The following is a 17,637-nucleotide window of genomic DNA, read 5'->3' as shown; positions in this document are numbered from 1 at the left end:
GTCGTTAGGATGATGCTGCAGTATTCTTGTTTCTTTTTTTGGCTATCATATTTATATCATATATATTCCTTTCATTAAGAGTACATACAATGATAAATCTATAAATTAAGTGATACAAATTTCTGAAAACTAAATTATTGAATCGGTAATCTTATTGTTTCGATCTATATTTTCGCAAATCTCGACGTATCCGTACAACCAAAATTGTTTCTATTGATAGGATGAAAAGTTGCGCCTTTTAACTTAACGTGCTTGTAACTGCGCCTGGAACGCAAAAATAAGCTTAAGATCACCTCGGGAACGGTAGCAAATGGGTTTAAGGACAAATTTTGCTTAATGTACCTCTCTTGCAAGGGGTCGTTAAAAGTAGCTTTTGAAAATAGAACATTGTCTTCGTATAGTTAACCTTAGTCCTCCTTCCTGCGTCAGGAAGAAAAATTGTAGATCCGTTATTGTTATGGTTGTTTCAGTAACTTTGCGCCTTGATTGTTCAAACAGCGCAGCTTAGTAGGAGAGAAGTGGGCCAGCATAATAATCGGTTCTACGAACGAGAAGATCGGGCGCAAATCTCTTAGAGTACACGTGTTTATTAAGTGCTAAAAGCCAAACATATGTTATAAAAATTTCGGATGTAAAACTCAAAATTTTTAACCTAATCCATTAAAATCACACCAAGCGTTCCATATAAACATTCCATATAATGATAGGTACAATATCTCTAGTCGAAGTCCGAAGCAGATGAACTTCCATCGCTTACTGTTTTGAAGCAAGTCGTGTATTAAATAGATGTTTTACACTAGCGAATCCAGTTTGCATCGACAATTGTGAGTCTGATAATACTATAATGCTGCATTTTCTTCGAAAGTACCAAGCATATTGAAGTAATCGAATGCGTTTCTCCGTATCGCTCTGCATTCACTAAAATTGCTGCTCCTTTAATAACTTTTAATTTTTTTTTTAATAAAGCATTTTGTTAAGTCTTATCTGGGGTTAATTGCATACATTTTTGGCTTCTTCTCTGCAGTGTCCAGGACATGATATCTCACCCGATACACCACGATAGTTTGATTATCAAAATTATTGTTAGTTAAACATAAAACAGCTCAGTCCACATATTTACTATCCAGCTAAGTAACGGTTAATTCGCTGTAAAGCACTAATTATACTACTAATTATGGCACAAATCCATTTTAATGGTTTCTAATGGCCTAATTAACGATTTTTATAGGTCTTAATAAACGATGAACTTTAACAAACACAAATGTAAAAATTGTTACTATAAAATGTGTAATATATGCAGGGAAGATCGGTGGAAACTGCGCAACTTCCCTGGAATACTCTTTCTATAGCGATAATCTTTGGGCGAAAAGGTGAAATCATCCTATCGTCAGTAATTACCTTTTTACACAAATTTCATTACATTTTTCTTAAAGTTGCGTTTATGTCCTTCATTTTTTACCACAGTAAAAAAATCTGATTTCTTTATGAATTAAAAATAACCCCTCAATCGTTAAAACAATATAGCTTACTTTGCGGATACCGCCTGCTTTCATTCTTATTACAGCGATGAAAGGCACTATTTAAAATAAGAGAGTTCTTGATTATTTGCAGTTGAGTACTATTATCAACAGGGAACTGTAAAGGGCACTTGCAGCAGGGAAATTCATCCAAACAAAATTGTTTTGTCTCGACGTTACGTAAACAATTTTGCAAATGAACGGTGTGTCCGGCAACCGAGTTGGTTAGGAAACCAACAATTAAAAACACTGCGGCCAAATTTCCTGCCGCCATTGAAGCGTGTTGCATTTCACCACTTGCTTCCTCGTATGGCCTCTTGAGCGTTTACTGCAATTTATTTGCACTCATTATGAATTTTCTGCGATTCTTTACCATTGCGTGCCACCCTCAGTATTTGTTTTAATCGACAACGCATTCGTTCAGCTTTCTGGTGTCTCATCTAACGGATTTCAATTTTTTCGCCGCGGCTGCGATTCTCATTACTGTTTTTCCATTAGCTTGTCGTAAGGTATCTATGGAACGGGGCGCAGGGCTTGCCACGGCGTGTTTTTGGATCAGGTCTACCTTCTTTCGTGGAATATCTACTGCTATATTGAATACTAAATAAGTTAATTTAGTTCAGTAACTTTTTAAGTAAAATCCTTAGAACACATCGGATATGACTTCTATGAAAGAATGATTCGACTTTTATTTCAAATAACTAAATATCTGCACGCGGATACAACGTGAAATACTTTTATTGTCACTACGTCTATCCTACTTAATACATCTTATTACTTTATATCCACTGACAATTTGTATCATAATAGTAAATGCTGAACAAAAGCACGCCGGCTGTATTTCTTTAAATTTAGATTTAATGTTATTTTGGGTACTTATCTTCATAAATTATTTACAGACAGTTGAGGGTTCGTGGCTTCCGATCACCATAAAAATAGCAAGAGCATAAAATGCTGGTCTAAGCCAGGGGCTGCATTTTTAGTTTTTGTTTATCAAAACTTTGAATCCATAGTATTCTTGTGGTTCAATCTTCAAAGACAAAAAAAAAAGATATCAAATATGGTACCATCCCCTTTCGATCACCTTAGAACCGATCCACCACAGCAAGCACACAAATTGTATGTCTTAACTGTAAATATAAATGAATAGGATTGCCACGTTGTCACATATTTTAACAGTTGGCATCATGCTTTGCAGGGCGGCTGGATAAATTCGGTTGTCGCTCGGCATTCCATTGGATTCATTCCACCGTCATTATGCAATAAAACGCACGAAACAAAAAGAAACAATAATTCAGCCTACTATTACGAAGTGAATAGAATTTAAAAAAAAATGAATTTAATGAAAACTTCAATAATTTGTTTTTACAGAAGGAAACTAATTGTTTGATTCCTACGAAATTCTGTGAACAATGGCAGCCACGAATACCTACGATCATACAGCATTTGGAATCACACAAAAGGTCGGAAAAGTTGAAAATAACAGAGAGAGAAAATCTATCAACGAGCGAGATAAATATAAGCCGCTGCTGTAGCAATCTTCAGCGTAGCAATATATATTGGTTCATCAGCAATAGTGTGTTTCACCACAAAATAGAAATGTATTGATTTATTTACTTTTTGCGGCTTTGTCACGTAAATATTTTGCCGAAGGCTCGCTCAAGCGTTTTCTCTCCCGTACGGCGACGACGTAAGTGCGTTCTCTACTTATGATAGTGTTATCATTGTTATTATTAGTTCAATACTTACTCAACTCTACGTTGTCTCTACATGTCACGTTTTTACCATCGCTATAATTGTCGTCATCCGCATCAACCACAATCGACGTTAACGAAGTCGATCGTGAGGTCTCATCCAATCAGTTCATTGATACGCGAATATCTTTAGAATAAGGTTGAAACCCCTCTGTTTCGACAACGTTGTTGCATGCTAGGCTTGGGATTGTTATTAATTTAACGAAATAATTATCCTGACACAATCCTCATCGCCATAAGCCACCGCTTAGCTGTACATACTAATAATTTAGAAGTACAGCTGAGACTCGATGGCTTTCTTGTCTTTACATTTAGCAGTTGTTCTGTTTAGGTTATTCGCTGTGTATCTTAACCTCATTGCTCGGTGGAAATGGTGACGGAGGTATGGTGATGAGTGTGACAATAACAATTGTGTTATTAGCTCCTGTAGTGCTCGTATTCTGTATAATTCATTGTGTACTATTACCAAGGAAGTTCTATCTTTAACTTCCGACTTTACTTGCTGTTCATCGTCATCATCACAATCGTTGACTTTCCATTAACGTTTCAACATCATTATTTTTCAATGTTACTTTTGCTTAGTAGTCCATCCAATCTACTAATTTGTTTTGTATACGCATATTTATATATCATCTGTCCACATGTATACATCCTATATACAGTATATTCTTCTTATAATTTGGTAAATCAGCTGGAGTCGCCACCCAAAACTTCGCGCGATACTGAAGAAGCTTAATGTGACTACATTTTGTTTTAAACAGAATCTTCTAGCCACAGAAAAATTGTGAGGGGGAGAAAAATAGGAATCAGTGGTACAGGCAATGAACAAAGTTATAGTACAAAAAAAGTCCGTTTCTATAACTATTAGCCCAAAACAAATTGTCGTATCTCTGTTCCCATATATACACCCAGAATGCAAATCCATTGGATCCTTTTCCTGTTGTCCCGAATTCTCGTTATTGGCAGTCACTCCTAGCTATTACCAGTAGCTCCCGCTGACGCAGTATTATTCTGCGACGTTTGTGTAGGCGCTTGCTTGTGTTTTCGGCTTGAATGTCGGAACTTCTTGACGTAACCTTCAACTAACGCCTTGATTTTCGCAGGGTTGATTTCGCCGTTCTTGTTGTGGCAGATCTAGAAAAAACAAACGCTTTAATAACAAGACGTCGAGTGGAAGAAGGTTGGAAGTATTGTAAAATAAAAAACTTCAAAGCAATCTTAAAAACTTCTTTTCAATAATAATAAAATTATTCAAAAATCTTAAGCTAATAGACTGCTAACGCGTCTAGTTCGGGCAATTTTTTTTGCCCGTTGAGCTGTTGAGTTCCTAAAAAGTCTATGGCGAAAACAAACAATGACTGCAGATAAATAAAATTGACCCTCCTATTTGGAGTTACACTTTTTTAAGCCCATAGAGACTACTCCGGAAATGAACAAGCGCATTTAGTGAGCATTTTGTTGTTTGTTGATGGAATAATCACGCGTTTGTACAAAATGCATTTAGTATTCTTTAGAAGTTATCAAGTTTTGGGGACTATGTTTGCAAATGCTGTAGGAACCTTAATTTCTCTGATTTATGCTCCAGTTTCAAGGCAGAAATAGGGATGCCTTTAACCATTAATATTTCATATTCCTGCTGCATGGTGGAACAAGTTGTAGGGCACCCAGCCAGAAACACTGGGGTCGAGATTGATGCCCACCTGAGGCTTATTAAGGTTATTAAACCTTTCTAAAATATCTTGCAAATTTATATGTTCCCTTACCAACTAGCATGTTTATACTTGAAGCGTACGTGAAAACAGGAGATGGATTCTGAACACGCCACAAACGAAACCCACTAAAAAGGTATTGATCTTACAACATTTACTAATAAATTGTCCGTACCCAATCAACATGACACTTGAAAAGCAATTTCCTTATTTAAGTGATTATGGGGGTTTTGTTTGTAAACTTCTGCAAAATGGTTAATAATAATTATGTATAAGTCACTACGGGCATTAATGTTACTGGTATATTTGAAGATATGGATTGGGCATAATTTTCTGAAATCACCTCATTTTAACAACAATTTCCAGAAGTTGTACAATTCCTTTTTTTTTTTTATTTTTTAATGGCGTTTCTGTAATCTAAGCTTCTAAGTATCTAATCTGATATCTAACTACCTTTTAACTCTAGGCTAATAAGTGGGAAACCGGGGCTCGCTTTGAGGTTAGGAACATCACAAATTTCTACAGTGTTTTCGATCTGCTTACCCAGATGCTGGCATTATCTTAATATTTCATAAGAGTAACTTTTTATCCAGTCTACATATAAGTTTCAGAAGCAAGCATTTGAAAAAGCAAGATTCCTTTCGATGCTAAATACCTTAGGGACGCATTTTTTCATGATGAGCTTGTAGTCGTCTTTAGATATGTGCTTCTTGTTGTAGAAAGGTTTCAACGCCAATTTAACCTCTTCGACGACACGTTCTTGGCGATGTAGTTTCTGAAGGAATTTTTCTTTAACTTGCAACTCAACAGCTGAAGAAGGCAGCTCATCCAGTATCTTCATCTGAGATTCATCCATTCGGACGTACCGTTCCTTATCAGTACCATCGCCTCCGTCGCCTCCTGACTCTGCCAGAAGTTGACCGGCGGTTTTCACAACGACCTGTTGTACAACAAATGTAATACTCTGATTATATACTAACGTTTGCGGATATTAAAATTAAATTTTGACTGTTGAAGTTTTTCTTATTGCTAGAGAACTTTTATTTTATACCTATTAAAAAGCAGAAGATAGCAAATCGTCATAATACAAAGCGGAATCGCCTACGCAACACAATTGTAAGAGGCCTAATACTATTTATATATTCCTATAGTATTATATTGTAGGATAAGATATTTATGATAGAAGATTATGCCCTGTCATATGCTTATAATGCAGTATTATACGAATACAAAAATGCTATTGAAGTATTCTTGATGATATGTTGCACAATTAAATACGATCTTCACTGCCATATTATCTCCCATCAACTTTACAGCTGTTTGTGTTTGAGTTCATCTTATCTGGTGAATACACAATATGCATGACACAGCTTTGAAAATAGAAAAAACGTGTTATGTCATAATTTACACGCGCCAATAAGATTATCATCAATTTTCTTGTTGGTTATCTCTATTCATACATATTCATAGAAATAGTACGAAAGATTTTGTGAATATCAGTATTCATAAATAAGTAAGATGTTTTCTTACTATGCTTACTTTGTGTTTTTTCTTTTCCTTCCGTTTAGACTGCCTAGTCACACCGGCAGCAATCTGATCGAAAACTCCGCCTCCCCTTGTTCTTGAGGGGGCAACAGGAGATACGCCTGCTGTTTCTTCTGCGCTTAGTGGTGTGGGCGGGGTTATAGGCTCGTTGAATAGTGGACTTTCTCCAGGCGAATAAGGACTGCCTTCCGGAGCAGGTGCTCCAGTATCCCTTGACCCCGTAGCAGTCGCTAATGAAACTTGCGTAACGGGGGCAGTCGGTGCAACCAAAGGAGCAGTGGCAGCTTGCATGGGCATCATGGCATGATACGGATTGACCAAATAGGGGTTCATGACAATGTATTGAGGTTGAACAGCTGGTGGCGGTTGGCTGAATAGGAACGATGGCACAGGCGGAGGAGCAAGAGCAGGTGGTGGAGCTGGCGATGGCGGCTTGTCTCGATTCTGTGGTGGCGGTAGTGGCGGTTGGGGTGGTTGCTGATTTTTCACGGGAGAGCGTCGGCCTCGTTGATCTTTTGTGCGCGGTGATTTGTTGTCGACTATTGGCAAAACTGCTACTGTGGGTTTTCCGTGTCCGTGTGATGGTAGAGTTGCCGGTGAGTCCCTTCCACCTGTAGGAGGCGAGGGGGAACCCAACCCTGGAATGCGGGTCGGCTGTGACTGATGTAACGGCTGCTGATCTCGCTCATCATTTGTTGGGGTCGCAGAGCCACCACCTGGTGAGTCTGCTAACGGCTCGCACGGATCATACTCATCACCAGCAGTATTGGAAGGTGGTGTCTGCGGACCCTTGCTCACAGGACTTCCCTTTTTGCCACTTGCTGGACTAACATTACATGACTTAGTCGCAGCTTTATCATCTTTCAAACTTTTCTCGGCGGGCTCCTCATCCGAAGCGTCATCGCCAAAAATATTAAGCAACTTTTTCTTTCTAAAATTAACGTTAATAACGAGATTCTCGCCTTTCGCAGAAATTTGTTTCTCCTTGGTTTCCTTATTGCCAGTATCCACCACTTCTTTCTCTTCCTTGTCTTTTCCTGATGCATCGCCACCCTCTCCAACCGGGCTATTTTCTCTGCTACTATCGATAACAACAACTTCTCCTATTCGATCCTTCAAAGGCTTGTCATGGGCCTTTCTCTTCCGCCTTTTTATGGCATTCTCAGGGGACTTCGACGACTTCTTATTTGCGACATCATCTTTCGATACGGCTGAGTCTCTTCCAGATAAGAAGAGGCTTCGAGAGCGTGACCTAGATGCACTCCTACTTGGTGACCTTTTCTTCGACTTTTTCACTTCAGGAGATCTTCGGCGGATCTCTCTTGAATCCCGGGTGGCGGGAGGACTAACTGACCTACTACGACTTTTATCGCCAACTCTTGTCTTTTTGTGCCCCCTAGCCTTCTTTTTCTTTTTTGACTTCCTTTCTGTGCTCCTACGCCGTACTTTGCTTTTCTTCCGCTTATCGGTTGGCGAACGAGACCTAGAACGCGATCTGGATCTACGGCGTGGCGAACGACTTCTAGCACGATCTCTTTCTGGTGATAAAGATCTCTTACTGCGACGTTTCGATCGCGTATCCGAGTGCCTTTTACCGCCACCGCTCCGAACAACGGATGATCTTGATCTGCTTCGTCGCTTACGAACCTGGTATACTTCACGGTCTGGTCGCCTCTGCAAATGAAGTATGTTGTTAACGTATTAAAATAACTTAAATACTTTTGAAAGATGTATGTACACCTACTTTAATAGCCTTACTTACCTTCTTTCCACTACCCGTGCTCGCTACAACGGTAAGCGTCGTTTGAAGGTGATTTGTGGTTGTGACATCATTCCCGCTCTGGCGATAGTTACGGTGCTTCGAACTACTCGAAGGCTTTTTCCACGGGCCCACAGGTTCTGCAGGGGCCGTCGATACTGTCGTGGCGGCTAAGGTAAGAGTTGCGCTAGTAGACTGGGCAGACTGGGTGTTGTTATTGCTTTCCCTCAGTGGAGAAGGGCTCAGGACAAGCATTTTCCTTATGAGAGTACTTCGGTGGTCAAGAACAAGTGGCGCTTTAACCGGGCTGTCACTATCACTGGACGAATAACCTCCACTGAGTCCAGGGCTAAGGCGGCTCGGCAAAGGGCTTACAGTACGTGTGCGTGAAGAACGAGTTTCAGCACCGATCAACACTTTCGTCACCTTCGTTAGTTTTAGCACGCGGCCACCCGAGAGTCCTAAACCTCCCAAGCTTGCGCGTTCTTTTTCGCGTCTTTTCCGCTTTAAACGATGTATACGACGTGACGCATGCGATGCTTCAGAATTGCTATCTGATAACTCCCCTTCCTCTAGACCGGTCTTGCGTTTTAATTTAAACGATGACACTATACCGTTTGTTTTTACATCTGACAAAATCCCAGTGCTGGCTGTAGGCTCAGTGTCCGCATCGCAGTCCTCTTTTCTACTAACGCTTGTAACGCCGGGCTTTGCAATCATTGCCTCTTTTTTATTAGTTCCGTTCTGAAACGAAAAACCAGCATTGCGTTATTTAATACTCTTTCGCCATGTAAAAAATACAAGGTCTATGAGGAGAACGCATGAGAACAATACATCATAAGACTTCATTGCGGTTTATGGTGTCTAGTCAAATGACCCCGTTAAGCTCAACACCATCGTACACACTGTTGTAAAATGCGTCTTATCCAAAGGGATGAAAGTAGTAAAAGAAGTAATACTGGAAAATAATATCTTTAAATAGCAATGCCAAAACCCACTATATATATACATCCATTAACGGATTTTGTTTACATCGTGTTGTCAATCTTTTCCTCTTGTATCATTACTTAGAGAGATTGAGGGTGAGTGAGCAAAATTCAAAGCTACCGTTGTACTCATCAGAGGTAACCGTGCTACTCATCTCGCTATAAAATAAAAGACGTGGTGACTTTTGGCTATTCTGCATAATGCCTACTAAACCTTATATACCTAGTATATATAAATCAACTTTCTTCATGAAGACCTCTTAAATGTCTCGAACACATGTAACATAATAATAAACCCTTAAACGGGTTACAACGGACTCCAGTAAGGCTCTCATATCAACTTAATGGTAAAATTCAGTGCTACAGACAGCGTTATAAAGGACTGATGAAGTATTTATTTAGGAGCAAGCTTAAATTGTTAACCAACTGAGTTAGCTAAAGCAATTTGAAAACAAACGCTTGGCATTTTATGTAAGCCACTTTTCCAGAAATCTGGACTTATTGCTTTAGTTAATTATACATTTCGCTGGCCACCAGAAACACTTCCAGTTCGTAGGTGCTTTATGAATCGATCTGTCAAATTTTAGGAGGTATTTTTATTAGTACATTATCAAGTGAGAAACAAATATACAAGCCTTCTTTACTTTAAGGGACAGAATATTGGTAGCACAAACGACAAGTGTTATAACGTCACTTGATATCAGATAATTATAGTGTTCACCTGCCACTCCATATAGAGAAAAAAATATGCTTCTGACACTCACCTCCTTTCCATTATTGTCAAAAGACCTCTCTACTTTCATTTCGGCGGAATGTTCCAAAATCGTCTCATTCCGTTTCAGCATCTCATCTTCACCGGAACTAACTTCCGACGCTGCTTCAAGTAAATCCTCTATCATCGCATCATTAGAATCAGCATCATTCGGAATCGAGCTTTCTCCACTGGAGAGTTCTTCGAGATTTTCGTAAAGACCCTTGTACGTCGCTTCAAGATCCCCCTCGTGTTCGCACTCGTCTTCAAACTCATTTTGGTTTTTCGTGTTTTCCTGTTTACTCTTACAGAGTATGTCCAAAACACTGTTGAGGGCACTGAGGGCATCTTCTTCTTTCTTTGTTCCACCAAAATGATGCGTTTGGCCTTCCGCGTTGTATGGTTTCTCGCGTTGGACGTCTCGATCTTCTGAGAATCGCCCCTCGCTTGGTATCGGCGGCTCATCCTCAAGGTCCGTGTCACCTTCAAGGTTAACAGCCACGGAAGAATCATCCGATTGCTCCCCATCTCCATCGTCTTCTAAGGAGAATTTCCTGGATGCTATCAGGTTTGTATAAATGTTAGTCTCTGGCAGTGTTATAAAAAATTCTGGTTAAGTTTATCATAGCAAAAGATAAACTTATAGATAAGATAAGAATTTTTACAAAAGACAAAGTTCGTTCGGTTATCTGGCGTCACTTTTAAAAAGGCTCTTGGAAGCGTAGACAGGTGTTTGCTACAAATTCCGCAAAAACTAAATTTAAAGTGTGCCCAGCCGAGTGGAGATGGCCAGTTATATACAACACACGGATATTGAATAACTGAGTGGACAAGGATTTCTTGGCTGAAAGGCATGAAGAGCACTATTATTTGAAAGATTTTATTACTGTGAACCTTTATAGTACTGTGTAGCACAGAATATCCTGTGGACTAGCGATCGTCGCTCTTGAAATTGGATTATTACTATTGGAAATTACCAAAACCGGAAAAAAAACGTCAGATATGGAACAGTATGAAGGGAGACTTAAGCTACACCTGGGTTACCAAGCCCCTACTGGTGCCAAAAGCTGCACTATTAAGTGCTTTCACTATAACCTATTCTCTAATAAAATTCTTTAGCTTAAAATTTTATTAGAATTTGTAAACTTCAATAGAAATACTTCGGACCAATTTTTTGACCAAAAATGTTTTAGCAAGAGTAGCCACTCGTTGGCTTAAAACGACAAACTTAGTACTTAAGTCCCTCCAATTAGAGATGTAACAATTACTATACAGCAAACGCAACGAGAAAGCCGATTTATAAGACGCTTGGAAATTTCAAAACGATTCGTTGTATTGAAGGCATCAACACTAATTATTTAGAGGCGAAGATTGTCACACTAAGAACCATCATTACGGTATTTGGTCCCTAACATTCTAGCAGCAAGAAACGAGCCCATACTTGCATCTGGCCTCTTGACGAGATGAAGATCAGCTGATGTGAAAATGAAATTGTTTGAATTGATACGATTACAGCAAAAACTAAATTGGCAAAGTCAACATCAAGGAGCCAGAGAGCAGATGAATTCCAATTCGTTCAAAAAAGAGCAAATGAAAAACAAATGTGATTTATTAATAGAATACTTGCATTACAGCTAGGCTTTTGTGATATAATGCCTTTCACCCCAGTACTATCGGCGGTACCAGATTTCTAATATTAACGGAAGTTTCAAAGGGATTATAATATTATGTGCTTGCCCTGAAATTCAGTTAGCAGATGTACCAGGAACTTTGACAATGCTCGGACACATCTGCCATATCTTTTTTGACGCCACTAGTGTTTAACCTTAATAATATGATTTCCAAACTGGAAAGTAAATATTTAGTACAACGTACTTAATAAATTTATTTGATACTTACTGTGAGTGCTGGGTGCCGCATTGTCCCCAGTTACACAAGTGGAAACACCTTGTATTTGGTCAAGACACACGCTGAGAGACCCTTCGCCAGGCAAACACTCGGCGGCACTGCTTGGGAGGCGCCATTCCCCTGACTCTAAAGCCGCGAAGTCCTCCGAGTAGTTAGTGCGGGGAAAAGCAAAGACGGAAGGATCTTTTACGCCCTCTATGATTACATTTCCTCCTCCTCCCGGCGCTATTTCAGTCGTAGGCTCAGGGTCTTCCTGCTTAAAAGATATAGTGATGATTAGGAACAGGTCACATAGTCGGAAAAATCTTGTTGGATTATGTAGTTTTTTTATCAGCCATCCCATTCAAAACGACACCTTCTCGTTCCTATATCTGGTTTATGTACGTAGAACACTTCTGTACGAGGCGAGTTTCATTATACCCGATTCGATATGCTAACTATTCTCATTTTCTCCTATTTTTCGTCTTCACATGTAAAAGGCCGAGGGTGTTCCTCTTAGGGCTTCGCGCTGTTGCTTCGCGCTTACCGCACTTTTCTGTGACTCTCCCGCTATTATAATTTTCAGCACTTCTGTTTGTACTGATAGTGTACTTTGACGCCCAGTTTCACTATATCTTTCTCAGGTAATTCTAAGAATCAGTGGATTCCTGGTGTCTCGCATATTTCGTAATTTCTCATGGCTCATGTTTATCACATCCTGTTATGCTACGAATTCATCACAGAACTTCGCTGCTCCTCGCTGATGATTGTACTCCAACTAGTCCACATGAAATGTTTTTTACTTCGGTCTTTGAAATTCATTACAATTTATAAAATAATACGGTTATCACCGAATATTTTTTTATATATCTAAAACTTATTATAGTTGCTATCGTTTCCAAGACACAATATTAATACAAGCGCTACAAAACGTACAAACGTTCTTGGGATATGACAAGAATGTCGATTCTTTACGCAGAAATCAAAACCTACGCCTCCCACGCTTAATGCTTCTTTTAATTTTTTGTAAAAAAAATTTCCAGTGTTACTTATGAGAAACTGAGTTAATATCGAATAATCTGACGCATGAACAGCTTTGTCATCTCAGTGTTTCATCTATTTTGACAATTTATGCCGTGCACCACCCCAATCATAAACTAATCGTATCTTCCGCCCCAAAGCTTCAGCAAATCGTGCCACAACAACAAGTCAATGGTAAGAACTGTGCTTTCGCCACGACTGCATTTTGTAGTCCTTTAGATCATGCCTAATGAAATGCATTACCATTAATTTATATACCATTCATCATAATCTCCAGTATTATTTTCGCTAAACAGTTTTTTTACATTTTGCTCACAATATTTCTATTAGGTCTTCTACACTGCGTTGAGACATTGTATTATTTACTCAAACAAATGAGAGGAAAACAATTACTTAAAATGAAAGTAGTTCCGAGATTAGAACAAAATGACTAAACGTGTACCGGCCTGGATCTCTTAAAGCTGGAAGCTAAAAAATTATGCTGTGCGGAAGTTCCTAGAGATTATACATAAGATTATAATATCATTAACGAATGCTTCAATTGTTTTATCGATGAAAATTCGTAATAAATAGGATACGTAGATACTAATACACATTGCACAATTTTTTACAGATTATAGTTAAGATGCTTAGCCTTAAATATTGCTGAACAAACAAAAGCTACTAAACCCAAGAATGTTACCTTTTAGAAAAATAATAAAATTTCCGTCTAAATTATGATGTAATTGTGTGATCTTCCGGACGTCTTTTCAAATCGAAATTTTCAAGAGATTATTTCTGAGTATTAACCTTAAATGTATGGTATATTCATTATTAAACATAACTACATATGGTATTTCGTGTTCAGACCATGAATGGTGCTATGATGTTAAATTTATAATTGTCAAAATGATTCACGGGCCCGATATGTTTCACACCCTACTGTACGTGGTCCTTACCTGTGCGTCAATGATAAGGGCATCCTCATCCTCGTGGTCTTCATCTTGGTCTGAAGTTTCATCATTTTCTTGGTTTCGCTGATTTTCACATTGATTTACACGATGGCTACGCATATCGGTCGCTGGTAAGGAGTATCCAGTCTGAGCTTGTGAGGGCAAACAATCTGTATCGTTTTTATCGGTCTTCATTAAAGGACACAGTCCGCCGTAGAGGTCTTCTACTGAACCTGCAGAAGATTCGTCCATTTTTGCACGAAAGCAGATGGCCCGAAAGCTAAAGGGTGAATCTCAATTAAGCATGCCAGCCGAATGGAATTATTTGTGCACTGGAACGTAAAACACAAGAAACGGACTTATCACAATTTCATTTAATGATTTGTGTACCCAAAGGCTGACAACTAGTTTATCTAGCAAAGCACAAAGACGTTGTGAAAAGTCATCGGTAAACATTTCATATATAGCCAAACATGTTTCTCTAATCGTGAAGAAGTTTATGTGACCACTATGTTGCTTGACATTTATTTTAGCTACCTAATAAATGAATGCATCAGAAGTGCTCACGGCACTTCTGATGCACTCATTATCTGATGGTTCTGAACCAGTTTTTTCTAAAACGTCATCTGGAATCACTTGTAGTTGATATTTCAAACCACTGCTATACAGATATCTCTATCACATAATTGTTTATTATTATTACTGAATAACTTTATAATCAGTGTCATCAAAACCTATTTATTAGCGCCGAAGAATATCGTAGGATAAGACATATAAGAAATAAAGACAACAATTATATTTGTTTTCGATACAGAAAAATTATTTTTTAAAACCTGCTGCACCTTTATTCGTAAAGCTATACGATCACTGCATACCCAAATAGTTCTTTTCTAAATATTAGGAAAGCGGTAACATAGATCAGATATTCTTCTCGCAAGGTATGTCATCTATATCAATTATGGCTGACGCGTGAGTCTTGTATGGCATTGACGATCTTGTTTTTTGAAGATCAGTAATATATCTGATGTTAGCCAAAACATCATAGAAGAACAATTTTGTCATTAAATTTCTCCCGTAACGTATTCTAACATTTTTACAGGTCGAATTTGCTATATTTAGAGTGTTCCAAACGTTACTAAATAATATACTAGAAAAATTCACACAAACAAACAACAACTAGCGTTTGAATATTAAATGTTTTTAACCGGATACTCAAGCCGTTAGGCATAGCTTCTTTCCAGCACGAAACAAGGTGTACCTACGCTTGGATTCAAACCTAGACCACGACATAATTTTAGGTTCTACAAACAAACGCGTAGTATCACAGTATTTGTCACACAATGAAGCCCTCAGAGCTGTGTTTTTACAGTAGCTTGAAAACTGGCACCGTAAATCATATATAAATGATCGCATTTGTAATATGATAATTGGCTGATTTTAAAGTGTTTCGATAGTACTAAATAACATCTAATATTTACGCAAACAGAGCCAAGAAATATTTTATTAAATTTAGCGATTTACAACCATTAGTTCTTATTACTCTTCTGTTATTATTCTTATTACTCCTATAAAATTGGATTTCTCCGAACAACCGCAAATATTACATCGTCAATGCCTTCTTTGTATTCAGAGAACTCTAAAAAAATAAAAGAAATTAGCTTTGCATCGGGGATATCTTAATTGGGCGCGCCTATAGTATTCATATTTACATCCAAAGCCCTCTTGCTCAAAAATCAAATGTTTTATTATGGTTTTCTGCGCCCGAAATTTACTTAACTCATGTTTTACCTTTTTGGCGCAGTTAGCAAAAATGAGATACGTGAGCCAATGATAACAGCGTTCACGACAAGATAATATTTAGACGATAGCAGATTTTACTATGACCATTTAAAGAGAAGAATAAGGTCGAATTGTCATCAATAAATTGCCTATAATCGCCCCCCTGTGTGAGTATCAATAAAACACTTCAGCATAATTATAATAGAATATTATAAGTGTATGTAGCTTGGTGCATTATGCTACCTTGTGAGAGCTATTTCAAGCTTTTTCTTCAGGCTAGGTCGGCTTCTCTTTTTATACATATGTAAGGCTTCAATCATACTTATGTTTGTTAACCAAAGCCGATATATAATTTAAGAAACAATGATACGTAAATAATTTACTCATTTGCTACTACAATACATGCACTGTATAGTTGCATGGGAAGAGCTGCTCGATACGTTCTCTAGGAACACCTAGTTCATAGATGCGAAAAGCCCTGCTTGTTACCTGGTGAAAACATGCACTAAAATATCTCGTTAGATTATACCTTCACAATTGCTAATTCGCACTAAGGGAGCATAAGTCCAATAATCGTGCGCCTTCCAAACACCGCTATGATTGGTCCTCGTTAAAGCATTGCAGTTTTGCGGTAACTAGTATCGGTATCTTCAAACTAAATGTGTAAATTATAGAAGCAATTTCAACGGTAAAGAACAATAGGATGAAACTGTATAGTAGAAATCATAGTAACGATATTTGTGTGATAAGCCGTTATCTATGTGAGAATGTATGATATATGATAAATATAATTTTATCATTTTAGCTGAAAGTATGTCCATATAAGAGCTCTGCCTTGATTCAGCCTCGAGGAAGGCACGTTTGACAGCCAAGGGGTCAGTCACCTTTGTGGATGTCCACAGCGGTGCAGCGGAAGCACGTCTAGAGTCGTCATTGGCAAGTGATAGTGAACAACTCTTGCCACAATATCAATAGGATTTTCACGTCTCCCATACATAGTGGTCTTGAATGACAGAACTTGTCTTACATGGAAGCTCGAGTACTACTTACCTTTATCAGGGCGCGCCCGGTGGGATTGGAGCAACAGCAGCGACGACCAGCAACGGCCTCGATGTGCCCTACTGCAGAAAGATCGTTTTCGTATCTTCTGCCTTCTTAGATTTTTGGTTCGTCTCACCTACATCACTTAACTAGCTATTCGGCTCAATTAACACACAGTCCACGGACACAATCACAACACACAACTAGAGTCAGGTGGCTAGGCCTCAAACCACATTACTATTATTATTCGAGACTAGAATTAGACAAGAGTTGTTGCTGGTTTGAGAGCTGTGACACCTTAAGAACCAGGAAAGGCGGCAATTGGCGGTAAGGTAGACGCGCCTGGCCTAGCGGCCTGCGACTTCACCACAGATGGTTCACTTACGCTCCACTACGGGTCAAGTAAGAGCACCCCTCACACATTAAAAATTTTCATAATAAGACACTTTTCGTCTTTCATCAAGCGCCCAGTTTACCACAGGTTAGTCTCCGGCTGGAAGGTCAGTGGTGGTTGCCGTTCGGTTCCACCACAGCGCCAGTTTTTGAATAATAAATTTAAACTTCTTGGCGCCAAGACGATTTCGTCCGAAATCATAGCAAATATGTTATGCTACCTCATGAACAATTTTTATGGGCTGCAAGAGGAAATATTAATACGACCTCAAAAGTAAAATTAAGCGAAAATGTCAATTGAAATGAACGTTTCCAGCATTTTCCACGGTCAGAATCGAGGTCATCGTTACATAGAAGTCCCACTCAGCAGATCAGATAGATTACCCCTAAAGTCACCCGAAATAGCGAACTTTGTACTTGTTTTAATATCTAACTACCCGAACGGGCCTAGCCTAAATCACATAATTTGTGATACTTCATTAGCTGCTTACAACAGAATCGATTTTTTTTAGTGAAACATTAAATAAGCTTCTCCTCGAGGCG

General features: G+C 38.7%; 1 protein-coding gene across 2 annotated transcripts; it reads right to left on the bottom strand.

The window, feature by feature from the left end:
* Nucleotides 1-567: 567 nt before the first annotated feature.
* Nucleotides 568-17,208, bottom strand: LOC111244104 (uncharacterized). Of its 2 annotated transcripts, none has more exons than XM_022790758.2 (8): nt 16,711-17,208; nt 13,888-14,213; nt 11,921-12,185; nt 10,035-10,582; nt 8,288-9,028; nt 6,520-8,199; nt 5,636-5,920; nt 568-4,405 (listed from the first exon to the last, which is right to left on the bottom strand). In XM_022790758.2, the coding sequence occupies exons 2-8, from the start codon at nt 14,131-14,133 to the stop codon at nt 4,244-4,246; spliced, it is 3,927 nt and encodes a 1,308-aa protein (XP_022646493.1). In that variant the 5' UTR covers nt 14,134-14,213; nt 16,711-17,208; the 3' UTR covers nt 568-4,243. The 2 variants fall into 2 exon arrangements, with proteins under 2 accessions (XP_022646493.1, XP_022646494.1); XM_022790759.2 differs by having other exon boundaries at nt 11,921-12,182.
* Nucleotides 17,209-17,637: the final 429 nt, after the last annotated feature.

This window comes from Varroa destructor, unplaced genomic scaffold (genome assembly GCF_002443255.2).
Source record: "Varroa destructor unplaced genomic scaffold, Vdes_3.0 BEIS01000002.1, whole genome shotgun sequence".
In the NCBI taxonomy this organism is placed as follows: Eukaryota; Metazoa; Arthropoda; class Arachnida; order Mesostigmata; family Varroidae; genus Varroa; species Varroa destructor.
This window is presented reverse-complemented; position numbering and strand designations above follow the sequence as displayed.